The 20,267-nt window shown below is 37.8% G+C and overlaps 3 protein-coding genes across 7 annotated transcripts in view; 2 read left to right on the top strand and 1 right to left on the bottom strand.

Moving 5' to 3' along the window:
- LOC110178677 (uncharacterized) lies at positions 1–2,284 on the top strand. Its single transcript, XM_020945879.2, has 4 exons — positions 1–499; positions 561–682; positions 746–1,047; positions 1,105–2,284. Exons 1-4 carry the CDS (start codon positions 338–340, stop codon positions 1,794–1,796), a joined length of 1,278 nt encoding a protein of 425 aa, XP_020801538.2. The 5' UTR covers positions 1–337; the 3' UTR covers positions 1,797–2,284.
- The window catches only part of LOC110178673 (proton-coupled amino acid transporter-like protein acs), a 27,715-nt gene continuing 8,552 nt past the window's right edge, over positions 1,105–20,267 (top strand). The window contains exon 1 of one of the 4 annotated variants that reach the window (XM_086838106.1): positions 1,105–1,668. In XM_086838106.1, coding sequence (XP_086694232.1) covers positions 1,657–1,668 — 12 coding nt within the window. In that variant the 5' untranslated portion in view covers positions 1,105–1,656. Of the gene's footprint in view, positions 1,669–11,838; positions 12,011–12,792; positions 13,005–16,754; positions 17,310–20,267 lie in introns of those variants that run through there. The other 3 variants (XM_086838105.1, XM_020945873.2, XM_020945871.2) reach the window with 3 other exon arrangements.
- LOC110178674 (proton-coupled amino acid transporter-like protein acs) lies at positions 1,793–8,371 on the bottom strand. 2 transcript variants are annotated; one of them, XM_020945875.2, is made up of 7 exons: positions 8,041–8,371; positions 4,420–4,573; positions 4,168–4,354; positions 2,805–3,430; positions 2,567–2,742; positions 2,350–2,505; positions 1,793–2,292 (listed from the first exon to the last, which is right to left on the bottom strand). In XM_020945875.2, the coding sequence occupies exons 2-7, from the start codon at positions 4,569–4,571 to the stop codon at positions 2,201–2,203; spliced, it is 1,389 nt and encodes a 462-aa protein (XP_020801534.1). In that variant the 5' UTR covers positions 4,572–4,573; positions 8,041–8,371; the 3' UTR covers positions 1,793–2,200. The 2 variants fall into 2 exon arrangements, with proteins under 2 accessions (XP_020801534.1, XP_086694233.1); XM_086838107.1 differs by lacking the exon at positions 8,041–8,371 and adding an exon at positions 6,497–6,789.

Here is a 20,267-nt window from a genome sequence, read left to right on the forward strand (position 1 = left end):
AAAGCATTATTGTTTCGTTAAGAGTTTCGACTTTGCAGTACCTTTTGTTTTTTACATTTAATTGTTATTTCGAAATTAATTATATATTCAATACGAAAACGAATATTTCAACTAAAATATTTCTATAGAAATTGTATTATATACAGAATTTTTACGACGCTTTCATTTACAATAAGGCAATCTTTAATCTGTCGAAAGTCCCTATATCCCTAGGATTGCCCCTGTAATGGGTACAAAATGTCGGCCTCCAAAATGTTAGGTTTTCCATTGTTTTCTATAAATTCGAGTACACTAAGCACAGATAAGGCATTAGTATGCTAGAAATATTACAGAACACATGTCGCAGAACAGTGAAGATCGTAAGCTCAAGCACCTCTTCGATGGGGGTGCTTGGAATGTCTACGAGCCGGACATCCTAAATCTCGGAGTTGGGGCACCGGGAACGGATCTCCTCAGCTCCAATTGCGACAACTTCAGGAAGGCCACGGACCATTGTCTGGTGAGTGAAGCCAATTACGCAATCTGCTCTTTGAAATGACCTTGCTGGGGTTCTTTTGCAGCAACGGGAATTGAGGGACAACCAGTCGCTGATTTTCCAGTATGGACCAACCAGTGGGGCGTTCGAGGTGCGCCATGAGATTGCTACATACTTTAGTGAAATGTATGGAAGCCCCGTCAAAAGGTAATCGGTTTGTGGTTTGTGAGGTTTTAACAATTATCTCATTATGTTTGTTGTTTACTCTAGTGAGGATCTTATGATAACCACGGGAGCTACCCAGGGCCTTCACTTGCTACTCTCGACGGTGGTCGACTTCCAGGGCTTTATATTTGTGGATGAGTTCACCTATATGATAGCCCTGGATAGTATGAAGCATTTTACCAGTCTAACCATAGTTCCTGTGAAGCTTAACGATGATGGTGTCGATCTGAAGGATCTCGAGGAGCAGGTGGCCAAGCGGCGTTTTGATTCGAAGACAAAGGAGTTTTGGGGGATATACTACACTATACCCACCTACCATAATCCCACTGGGATATTGTTTTCACCAGGTGTGATGGTATTTTACTAGTAATCTTATGGAATTTATCATATTTGAATAATTTTAGAGATTTGTCGTGGAATTGTGCAGCTGGCCCGTAAATATGACTTCTTGGTAGTCTGCGATGATGTGTATACTATTCTGCACTATGGAGAGAAACCGCAGCATTCACGCCTAATGTCCTATGATAACAGAAGTGATCCCGACTTTGCTGGCCATGTCATCTCCAACGGAAGCTTCTCAAAGATTTTAGGACCTGGCGTACGCGTGGGTTGGCTGGAAGTTCCACCGCGGGTGAAGCCTATCCTGGATGGAAGTGGATTTGCCAACAGCGGCGGTTGCCTTAATAATTACACGGCTGGTATTGTGGGAAGTCTCTTTGAGCTTAAGCTGGCCCAGGAACAGATAGCTCGGTTCTACGAGGCTTACAAGGAACGAATGCTGGCCACCACCCAAGTGCTTCGCAATGAGCTGCCCGAGGGATGCAAGCTTGTTAGTCCTTCGGGCGGGTACTTCATCTGGGTTCGGATACCCGATTCCCTCGATGCCAGGGAGTTTCTCAAGTACACTTTGGAGCATCACAAGATCTACTTCATAGCCGGACCACGCTTCTCCTTGGATGGCGAGACGGGTAAGCAGTTCTTCCGATTGTCCATTGCGTTCTACCCAAAAGATAAGCTGGTGGATGGGGCCAGGAGGTTGTGCCACGCTCTCAGGGATTATATGCAAGCGCTGAAGATCACCCATGGCGTATCTTAATATGGCAAAATAATGTTTATTGATGTGGGCTGACTGCTATCATATTTAAATAAGGCTTATAAAGATGTGACTTGGCACTAAACTACTTATCAAGATGTTATCTACTATAATAAGAGATATATACGATATACACACACATATTTGTTGTACAGATTCTTGGGCACGATGCTTAAAAATATCACAAATCTGATAAATTCTATACAAATACGCAACAAATAGTATAGCCACAGCTCCACTGTATCTGCATTTGTATCTATATATCTTTAACCGTATCTGCATCGGTATCTGTTTGTCATTTGTGCTGCACTGCGAATGTCTACAGATTTCAATATCTTCCGATTGCTCATAATACTTTCGCTTTAATTGGAATGCCCGCTGGCGGATTTAGTAGGTTCATCACGCATCTACTCGGAGAAGGTTAGCACGATCTCCTTGAGGGATGTATACGTGCCGATCACCAAACCCAGGATGCCCACAATGATGAGCACAAAGTTGCCTAAGATAATTAAATATTAGTATTCTGATTTCAGTTATGATCTATAGATAAACTCACTGAGTAGCAGCCAGGCCTTGCTGAGTCCCTTGGTGTTATACCAATGCGTGCAGATCTGGATGAGGGCTGGGAAGGCTAGACCCAAGGCAGAAAGACACAAGGCGCCAAACAGGGAGATGAACAGCTCCAGGTTGGGAATGGCCACGGCCAGGAGGACTAAATAGGGGAATTTTTTCTTATATAGAATCTTTGGAAAAAAATTCCATAGCATACTTACAGGTCATCAGAACGAGGATGGTTCGCACGGCATACTCCCAGAAGAGAGCGTTTCGTTGGGGGCCCAGTCGCTTGGCCACATAATCGTTCCAGGTAATATCGATGGCCACATAGCAGGCCAAGCCATGGGTAATGTAGATGGCAAAGGCCAACATTCCCTTGACGCACATAGAAAGGCTAAAGGATAGAGTACTCATTAGATCACTGGATAAATACAAGAGCTCATTAAATAAACCTACATTTCGTGCTCTGGCATATTCAGTGTAATAGATCCCAGCACCGCGGATCCGTAGTTGAGGTAGCCAAAGAGGCCCATTCCCACATATAGGAACACTATCAGGACCATGGACACATTGAGGACCCCACAACTGCCGCCAAACTTCTGAGGTGTCTTCATCTCGTTCTCCAGCGGCAGGATAACACCGATGGCCTCCAGTGCGAAAAGCACAGTGCCGAAGAATAGCGGGAAGTTCTCTGGCTTGCCGAAGGCATCCTTGCCCTCTGTGGTCACTGGCTCTCGGAAGATGTAGTAGCAGATTATTCCGAAGGAGACCATGGTGATGGCATTAGCCAGCGTGGAGAATGGTGCCAAATATTTGAGGTTGCGCACCCAGTTGATCAGGATCAAGGGCAACAGGATAATGATCATGCAGAGCCTGACATCGATGTTGGTATCCCCCACTGCATCCACAATGGCCTTAATATTGGAGGCCACGAATACGACGTACACACAGCAGGTGCCCAGTTGATAGATCAGCAGGAAGGTATTGACCACGGTTCCTATGTATGGGGCCATAGAACGGAAGAACTTGGGTCCTTCGCCCAAAGCTGTCTCCGCCACTGCAGGGTAGTTCATGCTAGGCATCTGTGGGAAGATTTTATTAAAATATGGGATTTCTATTAATTAAATTTAATTATTAACAAGAAGATGCTGAAGTTTATAAACCCTTGCAGCTAGTAATTGAATTATAGCATCGAATCGGACATGGATTACAAATATCATAAGCCTAAAATATTCACATTTTAGAATCAATTTTTTTATATCACATTTTATCGACTAATCAAATTTTAAAAAACGTATAACTACGCCATAAAGGTCTTAAATTTAATTCGGAAAGCTGTCCCATGTTAGTTTTTACAGGGATAATAAATCTGCATACGGAATATAACATTTTAAAAATTTTTATAAAATTTTGAATATTTTAACGATTTTAACCGCTTATAAAATTTTGAAAAAAATTTCAACATTTTTTTCCCTTTCCTATATGCCTAGAAAGTTTCGGCTGATAATGCTGATCAAGAATATATATGGATTATAGGGCCGGAAATAATTCCTTCACACAGTAATAAGATTTTGACTAAAAGTATAACCATGTTTATACTTCTTAAATAACTATAAAGTTTTCTTTTGCTTTAAAAATAATATCCAATACAGGTGATTGTAAAAACTACAAATTTACATCAAATGAGGTTTCAAAAAGCTTATCACGAAGCAACTGTTTTAATTAAATATTTCTAAAACATCTGCTGATAACTTACATATACACATTGTAAATTTATTACTTATAGAAATACTTGACCAGAATAAATATATTTTCTTACCTTCTTTCTTCGGCACAATTCAAATTCTGCTTTGACCAATTGATGGATACAATATGTACAAATAAATCCAATAACTATAGTGCCAATGGAGCCTGTGATATAGCCAGAGTTACGAAAGGCATTGGGCATGGCCAGAATACCAGTGCCCAGGGAACCCTTCAGTAAATGGAAGAGAGTTTCCGAATTTCTATGGGAAAATCATATAATTAGGAATTCATTTTGTTATATTTATGTTTAGTGTTATTTGCTTACGTTGTGGGATGCTCTACCTCGCGATTATGGTAGGGATTGTAGTCGGGATCCTTGGCCACTATGGCCTTGTTCTTCTGACCCTTCTCGGCCAGCTCCAACTTGTCTGCATGATCGCTGACATAGGCTGTGTTGCTGTGTCCATTCTTAGTCATGACTGTGTATTAAAACCGATAAATTAATTTATGTATTTAAAGGTTTTATGAATTTGTATTAACATAAACAAGAAAATAAAGAGCTGTTGAAGATACCCATAAAAATAAATCAACTAAAGCCGGAAATATCTTTAACTTTACTTCATAATTCAGATACATTTCCCACCTGTAACACTTAAGCTGTCTGAGTTGTATCTACGACTCTCTCTCTCTGTCTGTTAATGTATCTGTATCTCTATCTTTATCTGAATCTGTATCTGTGGCGCAACAAGTGCGTGATGTGCACAGTGCGCGTTGCTCTGAAAATAGTTTGTGCCGCTGACATATTTCTAAATTGAAAGCAGACCTCGGCAATGTCAAGTTCAGTGCTAGCAAAGCATTGCCCCGATCCGACTGCATACCCATGCTACCCATTCCCTGCCCCAGCCACACACCTCCTCCATTAAAGGGTATTAGTAGTACCTGGCATTTCGTGCAGTGTTTTCGAGACGTGCTAAAATAGAACGAAAGCGAAATAACAAAAGCCAATTTCAGTGTCACTTGTCTACGGATCGGACTTTGTTTTGTCCGCTCTAATCGCTCCGCCTTCGCCTCCTCCTCCTTCTAGTCACAGTCCCTGCTTAATTAGAAAATATGTCTGTTTAGCTGTGTGACAACAAGCAATTCAAGAGTTTACTGCTTCCAGTTAAGATAATCTCAGAGAGATATGGAAATTTTGGCAAATTGCTATAACTTTTCCTATTCGTGCCTCCTGCAATTGTCATTAGCTAATTGTTCAGATCATATCTGCAGATCATATATGTTGTGATATGATATGTCAGACCCAGATCCAATCAAGAACCTGAATGACTCTCTGCATAATCTCAAGTACGCCGGGTTTTCTGTGCCACTTATAAAGTCTGAAATATGCGGAAGTCATTAACCGATCTCTCAGGGGGAGCTCTTTATTATATGATTTTACTGAATTGACTTTTGGGAACTCTACTGAGTTTTAGTAATCTCTGGGAAAATCTATGTAAAATAATACATTTATAATAGGGAACAATTGCTAAGCTGGCATAAATAATGATTTAAAGGGAAATTTTCTGTTATAGGAGAGGTTTTAATAGACCAATTCCGGCTTGAAGAATATAATGAAAAATTAACAGGTTGTATGAGTAATATCTATGAAAGGTAAATACAGTTGATGACTCGCAGTCTAATGATTTTATGTGAAATTCCTAAATGCTACCTTGCATAATAATTTGAATGAAAGTACAAGTCGGACTTTGAAATATAGTAAACTGGAACAAGTAATGTTTTAATTTAACTAATTTTATTTAAAATTCTGAAAACCTTAAAAAACTTTAAGAAGAGCTTTCTAATAATCCAATTCCGGCTTTTAAAAACTATCGTAGATCATCACCGAAAATAGACAATGGTCAAGAGACTACGCAAAACAGAATTCGCAGAAATAATCTCCATAATTTATTTCAACTATCCGCAAAAAAACAAAACAAAACAAACCCCGTTTAGTTTGTTTTACTAATGAAGTGCAGGCGGTTTTAACTGGATTGGCATTTGCATTTGCGTTTATTATAGTATGTAAATAAATTAATTTTATGTGACGATGTCGATTTGCAAAATTGGCAATTTGCTTTGACTTGGCTGTGCATGATTTAGTGGGCCCATCGTTTCCTTTTTTCGTATTTCTTTTTCTATTTTCCCTCTTATTTTTTTGCAGCTGTCTATTAATAGGCAATACAAAATATTTTTGAAAATGTTTTGAGCCAAGAATTCCCCATGAATCGCTCGCTCGCTGGCCCGCTCGCATTCTGTTCACGTGAACGCCAGCGGAATATCAATTGAAAGCGGCACGCGACTCTCTCGGCTTTTTTGTTTTGGTTTCTTTGCTGTTATTTTTTATTGTGCTTTTATTTACTCACTAATGCTGCTTTGGTTTTTGGTTTTTTTAATGTCTAGACCCGAGACTTAGCCAAGTTCAATGAGCCAGGGTAGGTTGTTTGGCCTTAGACGTCGTCGTTTGCAGCACTTGACTCGCCGCCGCGGAATACAAATTTCAATTGACAGCGCCGCATTTGAGGTTGGCAGCGGATCTCTTGGCCTGGCCCAAACGCGATCGGCTTCTAAGCGGCTATTACTGGCTTATAAAAGTCGTCGGCCTTGCTCCGCTTAATCATTTCGCTTTTCGAAACCACAATTTTCAACTCTACTAGCTCTGGCAGTGAATTTTGGAGTGGAAAAGTTCTTGGCAGGTGGAAAAGTTGCACTCAATGAAGGCCGAGGGGGACATTAACTTCTGTTTTCGGTCGACGAATGTGGCGAAGTGGCAACTAAACAGCCAGGGCAGGTTTTTAATCGAATTTTCCATGCCAGGCCATACATACATTAATCAAGGCGTTTTGGGAGAGGTGGAAAAATAACGATAGTTACACAGGAAAATTGTTATTCAATAACTATCACAAAAAATTGTAACGACATAACATATTTGAAAATATATTTATTAATATTCATATATTTTCCTTAAACTGGGTTACGGAACAAAAAGCTTAATGTTAACATAAAAAAACTTACTTCACCGAAACAATAATAATAGTCAATAATTATATACTTGGTTTCGATTTATGTTAATAACTGGTTACTTTTGTATTTTAGGTTTGGGAAAATTTATTTAAAAATTTAAAATGAATAATGCACACTTAGTTTGCACAACACCTTTATTGAAAGTTAATATTATTGATTAATTTGATGCATACAACTGGCTAATGACAGCATTAAGCATATAAAATTGGCAATCAATGTTCAGTAATTATTTATTGTGATATGTTAACATCGCTATTTATCCAACCTTTACCCGAGAGTGTGCAAATGTCGAAGAAGTCATGGATTTGTGTTTGTTAATACTTTAGTTTGGCCAACTGGACGTATGAGTGATGTGTGCTTCTTTTATCTGAGACTTTTATGCTATACCTTATCAGGGACTCGTTTGCTAAATAAATAAAATTCCATGGATTTATAGCACTTCTTTAGACATTTTGAACAGAGACTTGAAATAATGCCACTGATAATTGTGTATTGGCTGAGAGATGAGTAAATATTGAAATTGTACTTGGGGAAACTTATTGTAAGTTTAATAGAATGCTCCATTATTAGGATACCTCTTGATCTAGATCTTTATTGTTATGAGGAAATAATTTAAAAAGGACTTGATATATTTATTATGCAGCTTATTAATTTTTTACTTAATTTGTTAAAGAAACATTGTTTGTTATATATATTACTGTTGCAATCGATGATTTGTCTAAATTTAACTGCAATTAATGGGGGGTTATACTTCATTTAACTTAGACCCGACTTACTAATTTGCAAAAGTCGAGCTTTGCGACTTCCGCTGTCTAATTAGCCCAAAAAAAAACAGCACAAAAATTCACACAAAAATAGAGATTTGCCAGAAATTTTCCTCACTTACCGTCGTTGTCTGTGGGATTGCAAAACTCTGGTTTATTAACGGAGGCGAGTGCAGCTTCTGTTGCATATAAATGTATATAATATATACTCGATGTCGAACTCTTGGCAATGCCGCTTAGTTAGTTGATTATTTTGACAATTAACCGAAAACACTCGTATAAAGAATAAAAACATAAATCTAAATCAACGCGCACTGAACACAAACACACACACTATATGGGATATATACTAGGCAATGATGATGATCTACGAGCGATATAGTTGGTCGGATCGGATGGATCTGCGGTGTGATCGTGTTGGCCGCGCGTTAACGACTAAATCAGACCCAACGTGGGTCACCAGTTTTAAGCATCGCGCGAAACGTTGCACGACACGCACACCATCAACTCACTTTTCACATGCTCAGATACAAAACACACACAAAAACACACACATATTGGGAAACATCTCGCACATTTGCCGAGTGTCGCAGAATCCAACGGATGCTTTGGCTGAGGGAGGAGGGATGCTGTATAACGGTGGCTTTTGTTTGTGTACCAATCTGATCACTTAGGGGGCATTACATAGAATATAGAAGATCCTGGAATCGGTTCAAGTAATCCTCAGGGCTATATATCTATGGTTTATAGAGTTGTTTACCCCAAAAACTTAATAAATATATTATTTAAAGCTTTAAGAGGAAAGTTACAAAGTTGCTTATATAGTTTAATGTTTGTTTTAACAATTTCCTTTATATATCTATGGTTTATAGAGTTGTTTACCCCAAAACTTAATAAATATATTATTTAAAGCTTTAAAAGGAAAGTTACAGAGTCCTCAGGGATTTTCTTTATATGTATATCTATGGCTTATAGAGTTGTTTAATAAAACTTAAAACTTAATAAATATATTATTCAAAGCTTTAAGAGGAAAGTTACAGAGTCCTCAGGGTTACTTATATAGTTTTATATTTATTTTAACAATTTCCTTTATATTTAAAGATCAATAATATGGTTTTCAGGGTTTCTTTGTTATTGCATTTAACACCTAATTGATCAGGATTTTCTATAGTTATTGATTTTAACAGTTGCATTCTAGTTTTGTAGAATTTAAACTTATAGTTTTAACTAGAAGATTAAGTGAGAAATTCTTAATTATTATTAATGAGAGTAAGCAATTTAAATAGTCTGTGTTTACTTACAGATCTTAGTTGATGGGAATTGTTTAAAGAGTTATAAGTTTACGTGTTACAATGAATGAACTTTAGCTTTGTATTGAGCTTAATATTTATTTATTTAATATTTAATACAATTTGAAGTATATTTATATTAAATTAAGAACGAATTAAGATTTACTGATTAATAAACCTTAGGGTTTCTAATTAAACACAAACTCTTTTCCTTATTAAAGGCAAGTTACAACAAACTGGACACACAGGTTAGATGCTTGTTTTGATTAACTTATGTACTAGTAATTTCTAGGTTTCTAAAGCAACTCAACTTCCTAGTTAGATTATAATTAAAAGAACTCATTAACATATATAATTATTTATGTAATATCTCCCTGGGAGTTCTGTCAGACAAGTCCCTTTAATGCATTCCCTCAATGGACTGCAGCATCTTGTCCCTAAGCAGCTTTCCCCCATATTCCCCAAGCTCATCTGTTAACCATAAGCGATCGCTTAATGACAGTCACTCAACACGTTTTCATGTAACCAACAACCATCAAGGCCTGATCTTCTCGGTTCCTCGGTCCTCGTTCCTCCTCACCATCTCCAAGCCGTGGGCCACTTTCCTGTCTTGGCACAGAGAGGCATTGCCAAATATTTGGACGCGGTGCATTGTCTGGCCGATGGCTGTTGGCTTATGGCAAGAACCAGTAACCAGCCAGCAGGCCAAGACACTTTGATCGGCGGGCAATTAACATGTTTTTTTTTTTGTTTTTCTTGCATTGATATTCGGTTCAATCAACGATGGCTTAATGCACTTTCTCAGCGTCAGTTAACTGGTTTTTCTTCAGGAGGGAGAGGGAGAAGAAGGGAGTCGTGTTCTGCGACTGCCTGAAATTTCCTGCGTCTTAATAGCATTTGCCTGCATTGCGCATACGCCGCATGTGCCTGGGAATTACCCCAGTTATCCCTCACTGGAGCGAAGCGATCAATAACCAGAGCGATACTTGATAGCCGCCCCAAAACCAGTTCCTCCATCTGGCCAAGCTGTGACGTAGTCTTTTGGTCTAGCCACTCTTGACTTTGGCTTGAATCGAAAGGGAAGCTGGTTTCGAATTGGCCAAAACAAATTTGCGCATTTCTTCTCACCAATGACGTCGGCAAAGCCACTCTAATGGGCTAATATGGTTAATGGTTTAATGATTTAATGGTTTACTGCCTTACTGATCAATGGACGGCTTCAATTAAGTCGAGAGTGTTAATTCTTTGCTAGAATTGCCAGTGATTCTCACCTCGTCATAAACTTATGTATGATTAATAGGTGCAAAATATTTATGCCAATTTATTTATACTACGACTGGGATTAATCATAGTTGGTCAAGGAAAAACATCCATCATTTTGCCAGGGAGGATGACTTCGAGGTGAAAACTCTAATTTAACTGAATGCTAAAAAAAAGCTTTCAGCTTTAAATACATATATTTAGATATCGTTATGAAAATGACAGATTTTCAATCTCTCATTTGCAGTTAAATATATGGAAATACCGTGATAATTGCATGTGAATTTAATCTGATTAGGTGTAAAAGCATACAGGCACTCTGTTCGGTTTAAATTATATTTAATTTGCGGAATATTGACGCTTACAGTGAGCCACAAAATTGGGCGTACACTAGGGAATTGTTCGATTTTATGATAGATTTTCTGGGTTTTAAATAAATATTTTATGGGTTAAAGAAGGGTATTATAATGTAATTTTGAAATATTTGAATAAATTTGTATATATTTAATAGCAAGTCAGTTTAAATTTAAATATTATAAAGCTAAAGATTATGTAGGCTTTATTTTAACATATATCTAATTCAAGGTTTAATTAATTTTTGGATTCGGTTTATCTTGGAAAGTCTAAAGGGAACTAATATTATTTATTAAAATTGTTATTGTTATTACATTTTATTATTTGAGTTACCAAACATTTGGTTTGCAGTAAAGACCCACAAATGTATTTATCATAATTACCGTATATTTTTTCTATTAATTTAATTTATTCCAAATATTTTCCCCCTAATTTTCCTTAGTGTATCCAATAGCTAGCCAAAGTGAGTAGTCGTATATTACGGCCAGGGGGAAAATTGATTTCGCCCTGAACTTGTGCCTGCCCTGTTGGGTGTCACACAACAAAGAACACGTGCCGCTGGACCATTTCTGGTTCGAGATGTGCTCTCCGTGTTTCCATTTACATCTCTCTTTGAGTGCCCTGATCCGATGTCATCCACGGTCAGGTGGTCGACTGCCCTTTGGCCTCGCCAATTTTCCCTGACTTTTACTTTCCAACCATGTGCCTCTGTCCATATCTCATATTTCATATCTCATGGCATCGTGTAATTTTTTCGTGGCTGCTCAATTGAAAAATTGCTTTGTTATTCTCAATTTGAGGCTCTAAACAGTTTTAGGCGCTATGCGTTGGGTTCAATCACGAATTGCGCACAAAAGAGCGAATCCCATTTCGGACACCTCTGGTGCTGTTTGCCTCCGAGTGCCTGATGAGTGCTGATTTATTATTATTATTATTATTATTAGATTGGGGTTGGCTTGGCTCCCCCGTCGAAGGAAGTGGGAATTGAGGGTGACACAGTTTCTGCTGCCTGCTGTGCTGTTCGCTCGGCAGTGATGGATTTTTGCATGCAGATCGGAGCTTACCATCGCCATGTCCATGGGTTCGGATCAGTTGGTACCGGCCCGGTCAGGGTGAAAGGTTTCCAGGCTTCAGGTTCCTGGTGGAAGGTCTAAGATCCTCGGTTTCCATCATGTCAACGCCAGAGACTGTAAGTTGCTCACCTAAAAACAGCTGTAAATGTTTAAAGATTTTGTTTTCCAAATAATTGTAGAAATTGTAGAAATCAATTTAAAGAAATTCGCAAGCATTTGATTAATAGGTAATATTCGAATTAAATACTAGATCTCTTAGACTATTTAATTTGTCTATAAAGTCATGACCAGTTTCCATATCTTTTGTGTGCCAAAACTCAGTTTCAATCGTTAATGACAGTCTGTAAGTTGCATTTTTGAAATTCCTCAACCCAAAAAGAGAACATAGAACAGCAACTCGTGGGTTAATTATCTTGAAAGCTTTGCCAGCTAATCTTAAAGAGAACTCCCCTCAATTAGGTTTGAGTTTATCTCGTAGATAAGAATTTCGAGCTGGCGTGCACTGGCCTACAAGATTGACAACATCTTTATCAACCGGCTGTTAACAAATGTCGAACTTTCCGCTGTCATCTGTCTCCGGCTTTGAGTTATTTCTCACGTTCCGCTGTCTGGGCCAAGTCAGTGTGGAATTGCAATAAAAGAGCCTAAACGTAACATGTTCCGTATGTGTACCATCATCCCCCGCTAAAATCCCCATACCCGATCTCCGGACCAGGTTATATTTATGACCGACTCAATGTTAATGTTAGTGCTTAACCGCTGACATTGCCAAGTGCTTCGTGTGGAGATCGGTGGGGTGGAGAGGGGAAAGGCTAAAGCGGTACACTCGAGCGGGTTTCCGAGAGCTTTGGGATCGAGATATAGAGGCCCACATCCACTGCCACTGCCACTGCCAAGTGCCAGTGCCAACTTTTGTTTTTAAATTGAATGTCTGGCCAGATTCGCGCTTTTATTCTGTGCCCGCCGATCGCTCCACAAACAACCAAGTTCGACTCCGGCGGCTAACGCGGCGTATACTCGATTTAATTGTTCTCCGCTCGGTTCCGTTTTTATTGTGCCAATACTATGACTATAGCCGTGATTAGCGGATCGGGCGCAGCCTGTGATACAGTAAGTGCCTCGTAAGCGTAATTCAACCCTCGAGAGTGTTTCCCAACTGATAGCGTTTGTCGTCTCCACCTGGATCCAGGTTAATGCAATATCGATCGAACGGAATTCGGTCGCGGTCGGTCATTAAATTGGGGCCAATATAGCTGGTTAATCACAGATAAATCTGAAATCAATTATGGCATTTTAAATGGAGGAATTGTGTTGGGAAAAATCATGGAAAATCATCTTTGAAATAAGGGTGATATGTGGACTTTATGAAAATTTTAATACATTAATATATAAAAGAAAATTAAGAGAGTAAATTATATAGTTAATGGCTTAACTAGTTTGTAAGCCATTAAAATTGAATATTAATCCATTATAAATATATTTAGAAAGGAAACAATAACAAAGTCTTAAATAATAAAGAGTTGTGCTGTGTTTTGTAATAAAGTAAAGTTACAGAAAAACAAGATATGTTTATAACTTAACAAAAATAATCTATAGATAATTAATTTATTATACCACTTGACAAGCTATTTTCGCAAAGTTATCGGCTGTGTTTGTCCCATTGATAATAAACTCAGATTAGTGGAAAAACAAGAACGATTATAGTAAAATTCGATTGTGATCCTACATAAATATTTAACCCAAATGGATTGTCAATCAAAGATAAATCGTGTGTTTCCCAGACCTGATTTATAAACCCCATAAATCCTACAAAAAATCGGAAATAAATTATGAAAAATCACAACCCACCCAGAATTAACCAACTAGACAGTTGAGTTCAGTGAGACACAACAAAGTAATTGGTTTTTATGTTCAGTATGCCACCGTATATCACTTGAGACTGCAATTAGGCGGGTGTAAACACGACGAATGATATTAGGGCATCATCGGCCTTATCAGGTGCTCCCCTGTGTGTTTTGGGATTTGGTTAAGTCCCTGGCAGTCATCAAGTGTCTGTTACCTAAGAGTGACACTACCACAAAAAAGCGGATCACCGGAGAACGATGGATTCGACATTCACTTCAAGTGTAATTAGTTATAAAAGCTTGTTAGCTAAGCGAGTGGTGATAGCTGACTCTATTGAGTGTATAATACATATTTTCTGCTTAAGCCATTTGAAAACCTTTCAAAAGTCCGCTAGGAATGATTCATTTGGAGGGTGATTCTACCCCGCCCCCCTAGTATTTATAGAAATATCTAAAACTGTACCGAAAGTGGCTTATCTATTGGCATTATCAGGGCTAGCGGCTATTTTTGCATTGGGAGAATACATGGATTTTTAATTAAATTAACATGCGCTACGAGGTTTAGTCGGCAGCGGGTCCTCAGATCTTTTCTTCCCCAGTCACTCCTATCAACAGCTATCGGCAGACTAGAATTAATAATCAATAGCGTCATTGAGCTGCAGGTGGATGGATACTTTGCCCCATGGCCCTGAATTCGTTCGATTTATTTCGCGGATACACCTATCCAGATAGGGATTTCTTATCCATTTATTTTTTACGGACCACTGGTTACTTGGCACCTCGATTTCAAACAGTCTTTTAGTTTAGATTCTTCAACTAAGTGCTTTAGTTGTGCTGCTTAATACATCGTTCAAGGAGTTTGAGGCCCCAGAGAAAAAAATCCTTTAAAGGTGAGAATTTCCCATAAGTGAACGAAGTGAGAATCCTAAAGTGTTTTGTGTGAAATTAATGAATTAAGCTTGGTCTCTCAAAGTCAACAACCCAAGCTTGATTGTCATGTTTTGGGGGTTTTTCGCGGCAAGTGTTTTTTGTGAATGGTTCAAGGATTGACGCTGTGAGTGATGGATGAACTCTGTGTGTTTGTTTTAAAATATATTTATATGCGATGTGCATGCCCAGTGGCAGAGATTGTGTGTGTAACTTAGGTAATACCTTCACAATCTTTTTCCTGCACTGATTTTATTGCAAACAATTACGTTGAATATTATATCTCTTTGTTTGAAGCAGAAACCCGTTTTGGCAGTCCGATTTCAGGGTGCGTTTTCGACGTATTTTTATTTTTGCATATTCAAATTGCTTAAATAACTCGGCTGTCAACTGCCACGGGGATTGAGATTGCCGTAAATTAGCTTTCAAGTACGACTTGATTCTGATTTTTTGCTCTGTGAAAGCGCTGCACTTGTTATTTGTGTTTATTTTTATCTATAAGTTAAGTAGCTAAATCCGCGGAGATCGGCAGCAGAGGTCACACAAATTAAGGAAAGCATATCGTTGCGAATATAATCCCAATTTAAGTGTTTTTTTTCAGGTTTTTTGTCTTTGGGGCGGGCTAAGGGGGCGTATGAGCAATGTCAGTTAGCAGGCGATGTTACTTGTACGCCACCTAACGTCTGCTTAGTCAAGTGTTGTTGAGCACCAGAAGCCAACAGAGGGAGACTCTGTCGGGGCATCCGAAAAGTAGGCAACTTTATTTTTTAAGCCTTTTGAAATTCGTTACTTTTTTAAAATATAAATTAAAACCTTTGAACAACCTGACCCAAATCCGTAAAGTGACATTTGAATAAAGTATTTATCAATTATGCATTGATTCAAGTCCAATGCAAGGTTGCTTCAATCTAATCCCTTACCCAGATGCTCAAACTCGGTCAAGTTTGAGTGGACTTTTGCGAATATTTCCATAAATCAAATAGGCCAGGAATGGAACCGCTTCGATCCAGTTTCAAGGGGGGTTTTGGGATCGAAGGGGGGTTTTTATGGGCACAGACGGAACATCAGACCTGCTGCAGTTGGCGCACGTTTCAAGTTACCCCGTGAATCAAGCGCGACGCAAAAATGAAATGCGAAATCAAATTGATTTCAATTTTTTCAGCAAGTGACTGATTCGCACTTCGCTCTTTTCTTGCTTTTTTCCAGCCTTGACGTGTATTTTTGGCAATCAAAAATTAATTTTTTTTTTGAGCCTCACTTCCCGGGGGTCACACGTTTCAATTGGCAGCCAATTGAGGCGAGGCAATAGTACGCATTCATCTCTCTGCGAGTCTTATCACTAATTAATTAGCGGACTATTCCAGTTTTCCCGGCCATTTCAGTTATCTATGGGCTTTATCTGGGTTTGTTTGAGCTTTTGGGAAACTGATTCACTTAATATTTGCTGGCATAGAAAATTATTTGTTATGGATATTCGTCATCGTACTGGGGCTTAAGATATATTTTACATGAATGTACGAATTAATCATTGTTGGTTTAACCTTTTATTGTAATATATAAGAATTTAAAGGGTATAGAAAACTTACCAGAACTGTCCTTAGTAATACTAAAAATATATATAAACTAGAGGTTTAATTATACCAAGCCCTGTTCTTTTAAGTTCCTTATAAACAATACCCTTTAAGTTCTCTTTGAAGCAGTTTAAAATTATTCTAAAATATATGGGTTTAAATGCTTAAAATATATGGATATAAATCACTTCTTTTTCCTTTGTGTAGCTTTATCTAAACCGATATTTAATGCAAACTTGACGCATTATATGTCAACGCCTAATATTTCGACCGGAACTAAAAATCCCACAAAAGCGGTGGCAAGTTTCCTTTTTTTGCATGCCCAAATCCCCAAGGAAAACTTGAAAATCGTTTGATAAATTTAACTATATATATACATATATATTTTTGAACTGGCAACGGAAAATGCGAGAGCTCTCTCTTTCTCTCGCTCGCCGTTTCACTCTCACCCTCGGCTAGGTTCGGCTCGGCTGTCTCTTTCGCTTTCCGCGTAGCAGTAAATCGCTTTCCCTCTTCGGGAAATCGGAATGGGAATCGGCTGGCTGGGTTTTACTCGTCAGTTTTAGTGCAAAGGTTGGCATTCTTGTTCTGTTTGTCAAGCCGCGCGGTTGCTCGGATCGCAACTCCATCGTATCTGAAATCAGAAATCGGAAATAGGAAAAGAGAGCCATCATAAATCCCTCGAATTTTTTGCGATTTAATGCAATCTCCGATATCTTCGATCCCCAGTTCCGGTCACGGTCACGGTCACTCTCGCAAGTTGCATTAGTAATATTGCATTTTCTATTGTCCACTCTCCAAACTCCAATCCCACTCTCAGACGTGTCTCAACCATTGCTATTAAATCTATCCCATTAAATTCTATTTTGTATCGTAACAAGTGCTTGGGATCCGGCCATCCGCCACTCGGTGGCCGAGTGTCATTCCGTGCACCAGGATCATAACCCCCAACGGCCTGATCCTGCATCGGCTAATCCAGGATAACTATTTCCATTATTACCATTATCACTATCGTCGCTATGAGTTTCCATAAGAGCGACTCGCGGACGCCGCTGGCGCCCACTGAGTACACTGTAAGTAAAGATTTTAATTATTTAAAATGGAGAAAATGCTTTCTTTTTCTTGGATTTCTGTCTAGATTTTTCTCTTTGCTTTCGAAGATTTTTCTAAGTCCCCTAAGTTGCTTAGTTATCCTTATTTTATCACTATCATTAAAGTGTTCCCTCCTCGAAGCTCTTTTTTCCTTCTTCCTTCAAGTTATTCAATATTAATTAATACTAAATTTAATCAACACTTTTAAGACTTCACTTGCTTTTATTTATACTTCCTTACTTTTCCTTATTTTTAAATTATTTTAAAGAAAGTTTCCGCCTTAAAAGTAAATTCACTTTAATTCGATTTTCGAATTTCGATTTCTTTCGAAATTTAATTTTACGGTTCGGTCGAAGGTTCTAGAAGAACTATTTTTATAATTACCTGTAACAACTTCCCTTTGAATGAGGAAATATCTTAAAATCTATATCTATATTTGGAACCATTAAAAACTTCGTTGTTTTAACAAAGATTAAGGACTAGTCTAAAGGAAATAAGGCTTCACATTTGACAAGTAAATCCTTTATAATTCTTAAAAGTTAATACCCATTTCCTATCTTAATTTATATTCACACCCTATATCCCTATCTTTGCGATATCATCACAATTCTTGCAAATTTAGATCCATATATCTAAACATATATGCATATCATTGACGATTGATAATAGACTTGCCGGCGGGGAAAAAAATTTGACTTGTCGGGACTTTAAATTGGCATATGGGCTTAGAGGCTTTTCCCATGTGGACATGTGATGATGTGACACCTTCCCCTTAAGAATCGTAGACCGCAGACTTAACCCTCTAATGCCTTGTTTATTTATTGATCGATGGTTGCCCGCCTTAATTTGACTGATTGTTTATGCAAATCTCTCTGGGTTAATGTTTGTTTGGATTGATAACAAACTGAAGCCTAATTTCGGGGATGATTTCGGCGGTTCTTTCCTTTTTCACAGGTTTTATTGTTATTTTTTTTGTACTTTTCGGTGTGTGTTGTTATGAGTAACCATCCATACAAACAGTTTTCCACCCCCGCCTCAGTTTTCTGGGCCTTATTGTTCCTGTCCCAATGGAATTTTCCACTCGCCGTGCTGCACTTTTATGTCTGCCTGGACTTGCCCATTATGGGTTTTCTTTATTTTCCATTTGCCGCAGGGCATTTGGGCTACCGGTTATAGCCGGTTATATGCATATATTTTCCTACCTACTATGTCAGCGTTTTTCGGGGTTTCGACTTTACGATATGGTATGGTTTTAATGTGGAATATTCTCGCATTTTTACTTTATTTATTTTTTTGGCTGCTGCGCAAGCGCCAAAGTGCCGGAATTTGCTGAATTTGCAGAAAAGATTTTAATTTTTTGTTTTTTATTTTTGGGTCTGGCACAAATTCATGCTGCCGTAGGTTTTCGGTTTCAGACTCGGTAACTTTCCACTGACCGCGGGGAGTGTGACCAATGGGAGAGAACATGACTTGTACTTCTCTATTTTCTATATTCTTCTGGGTCTACATTGCAATATATTGCGTCAGCTTGCACTTGAAACCGAACTACAAAGTACTCTAGGACAGGGGGAGACCTCTCCACTAGGCTCTACCCTTTTGGGTGAAAAGAATCGGGGTACATTGTTCTGGAAATCGAGGAGTCGGTCGATCGCTCCAGCACCATATCATAAATCTGATCCACAACCGAAATGATCCAATTTCGCCATGACAAGTTGCAATGTTATTTGGATCAAACTATGGAATTTCCGATCGAATCCCAAAGGTGTATGCTATTGACTAGAAAGGGCAATATCCGCATGAATGTAAATATTTATTAATTGGTATAGTTTATGTTTAGAACAAAAATCTAAGCCACTCTTTTAACAAAGAGGTTTAATTATGTATTTTTAATATTTTTCGTTCTATAAAATATTAAACCACTTTAAAGTTGTGTCATTAAAATAAACATAATAAACGACTGTCAATAAAATTGTGTACTTAAAATCGTTAATTATTCTGTCAGTTAGACTTAAAAACTTAATATTTTTTTTATTTATTTATTCATGGTTTACTAAACTAGAAATGCTGTTAAAGGGCTTTACATGGCAAGGAAATGAGATCATATAAGGTTCTTAAATAATAAGGTATATTGGGGTATAACTTTTAAGAGAGAAATGAAAGGAATTAAGGTATAAAATTATAAATGATATTAATGGATTATATTTAATATATGAAATTAAATATTTAATAAATTATATTCTTTAAGAATATTTTAAAAATGCAATTTGTAAATGTCAGCACAACTTGTGTTATACTAATTTGTCTTTAAGTTATCATTCACTTCACTTATCTATAATGACACCTTCAGGGCTTATGAACTAATTAATATTAAAATGTATTTAAAAATATAATAATAATAGAAAATAAATAAATATGATATAGTGAAAGGTTTTAACAAACTCTAATTTATATAAGAAAATTGAAACCTCTTCCGTGGGAATGTTCCTATTTTATTTATATATAGATAAATATATATATTTTCTAGTTTTTTTTTAATGATTTTCTACAATTTTACTTAAATGCCTCGCACATATCTCCCGATAAAATGACAGCCAATCAATCTATAGAATTTATTCTTAATTAGAAATGTCACGAAACGCAGTCTTTCCAATTTAATAGTTAAAAATTGAGACTATCTGTACAAGACTATCTATTATATCAAGTTCAGAAGTACTCCTGATTCGTAGAGATATACAACCGATATGTCTTATCTACAATTGCCTGGTAATTCCAGGCGCCAGCATTACTCATCCCCATTGGAGTCTCTAGGTGTTAAGTCTATGATTGCATTTAGGCAAATAGATCTCTATTTATTGTCGGCTTTGACCGTTTGCTAAACTAATAACTGACAGATTGCCGACAATTTTCCGGGGAAGTGAACCCTCGGCCACGTGATTTCC

The sequence above is a fragment of the Drosophila serrata genome, unplaced genomic scaffold, assembly GCF_035046125.1.
Source record: "Drosophila serrata isolate PLE 108 unplaced genomic scaffold, ASM3504612v1 contig_346, whole genome shotgun sequence".
Classification (NCBI taxonomy): domain Eukaryota; kingdom Metazoa; phylum Arthropoda; class Insecta; order Diptera; family Drosophilidae; genus Drosophila; species Drosophila serrata.

What these genes read in the sequence shown, in the direction of transcription:
- LOC110178677 (XM_020945879.2), top strand. Translation starts at nt 338, where the DNA reads ATGTCGCAGAACAGTGAAGATCGTAAGCTCAAGCACCTCTTCGATGGG. An exon ending in TATGGAAGCCCCGTCAAAAG is followed by an intron (nt 683 to 745) that starts GTAATCGGTTTG and finishes TGTTTACTCTAG; the next exon opens with TGAGGATCTTATGATAACCA. An exon ending in TGGGATATTGTTTTCACCAG is followed by an intron (nt 1,048 to 1,104) that starts GTGTGATGGTAT and finishes GAATAATTTTAG; the next exon opens with AGATTTGTCGTGGAATTGTG.
- LOC110178674 (XM_020945875.2), bottom strand. Translation starts at nt 4,571, where the DNA reads ATGACTAAGAATGGACACAGCAACACAGCCTATGTCAGCGATCATGCA. An exon ending in AATTGTGCCGAAGAAAGAAG is followed by an intron (nt 3,431 to 4,167) that starts GTAAGAAAATAT and finishes ATCTTCCCACAG; the next exon opens with ATGCCTAGCATGAACTACCC. An exon ending in CATCCTCGTTCTGATGACCT is followed by an intron (nt 2,506 to 2,566) that starts GTAAGTATGCTA and finishes TCCCCTATTTAG; the next exon opens with TCCTCCTGGCCGTGGCCATT.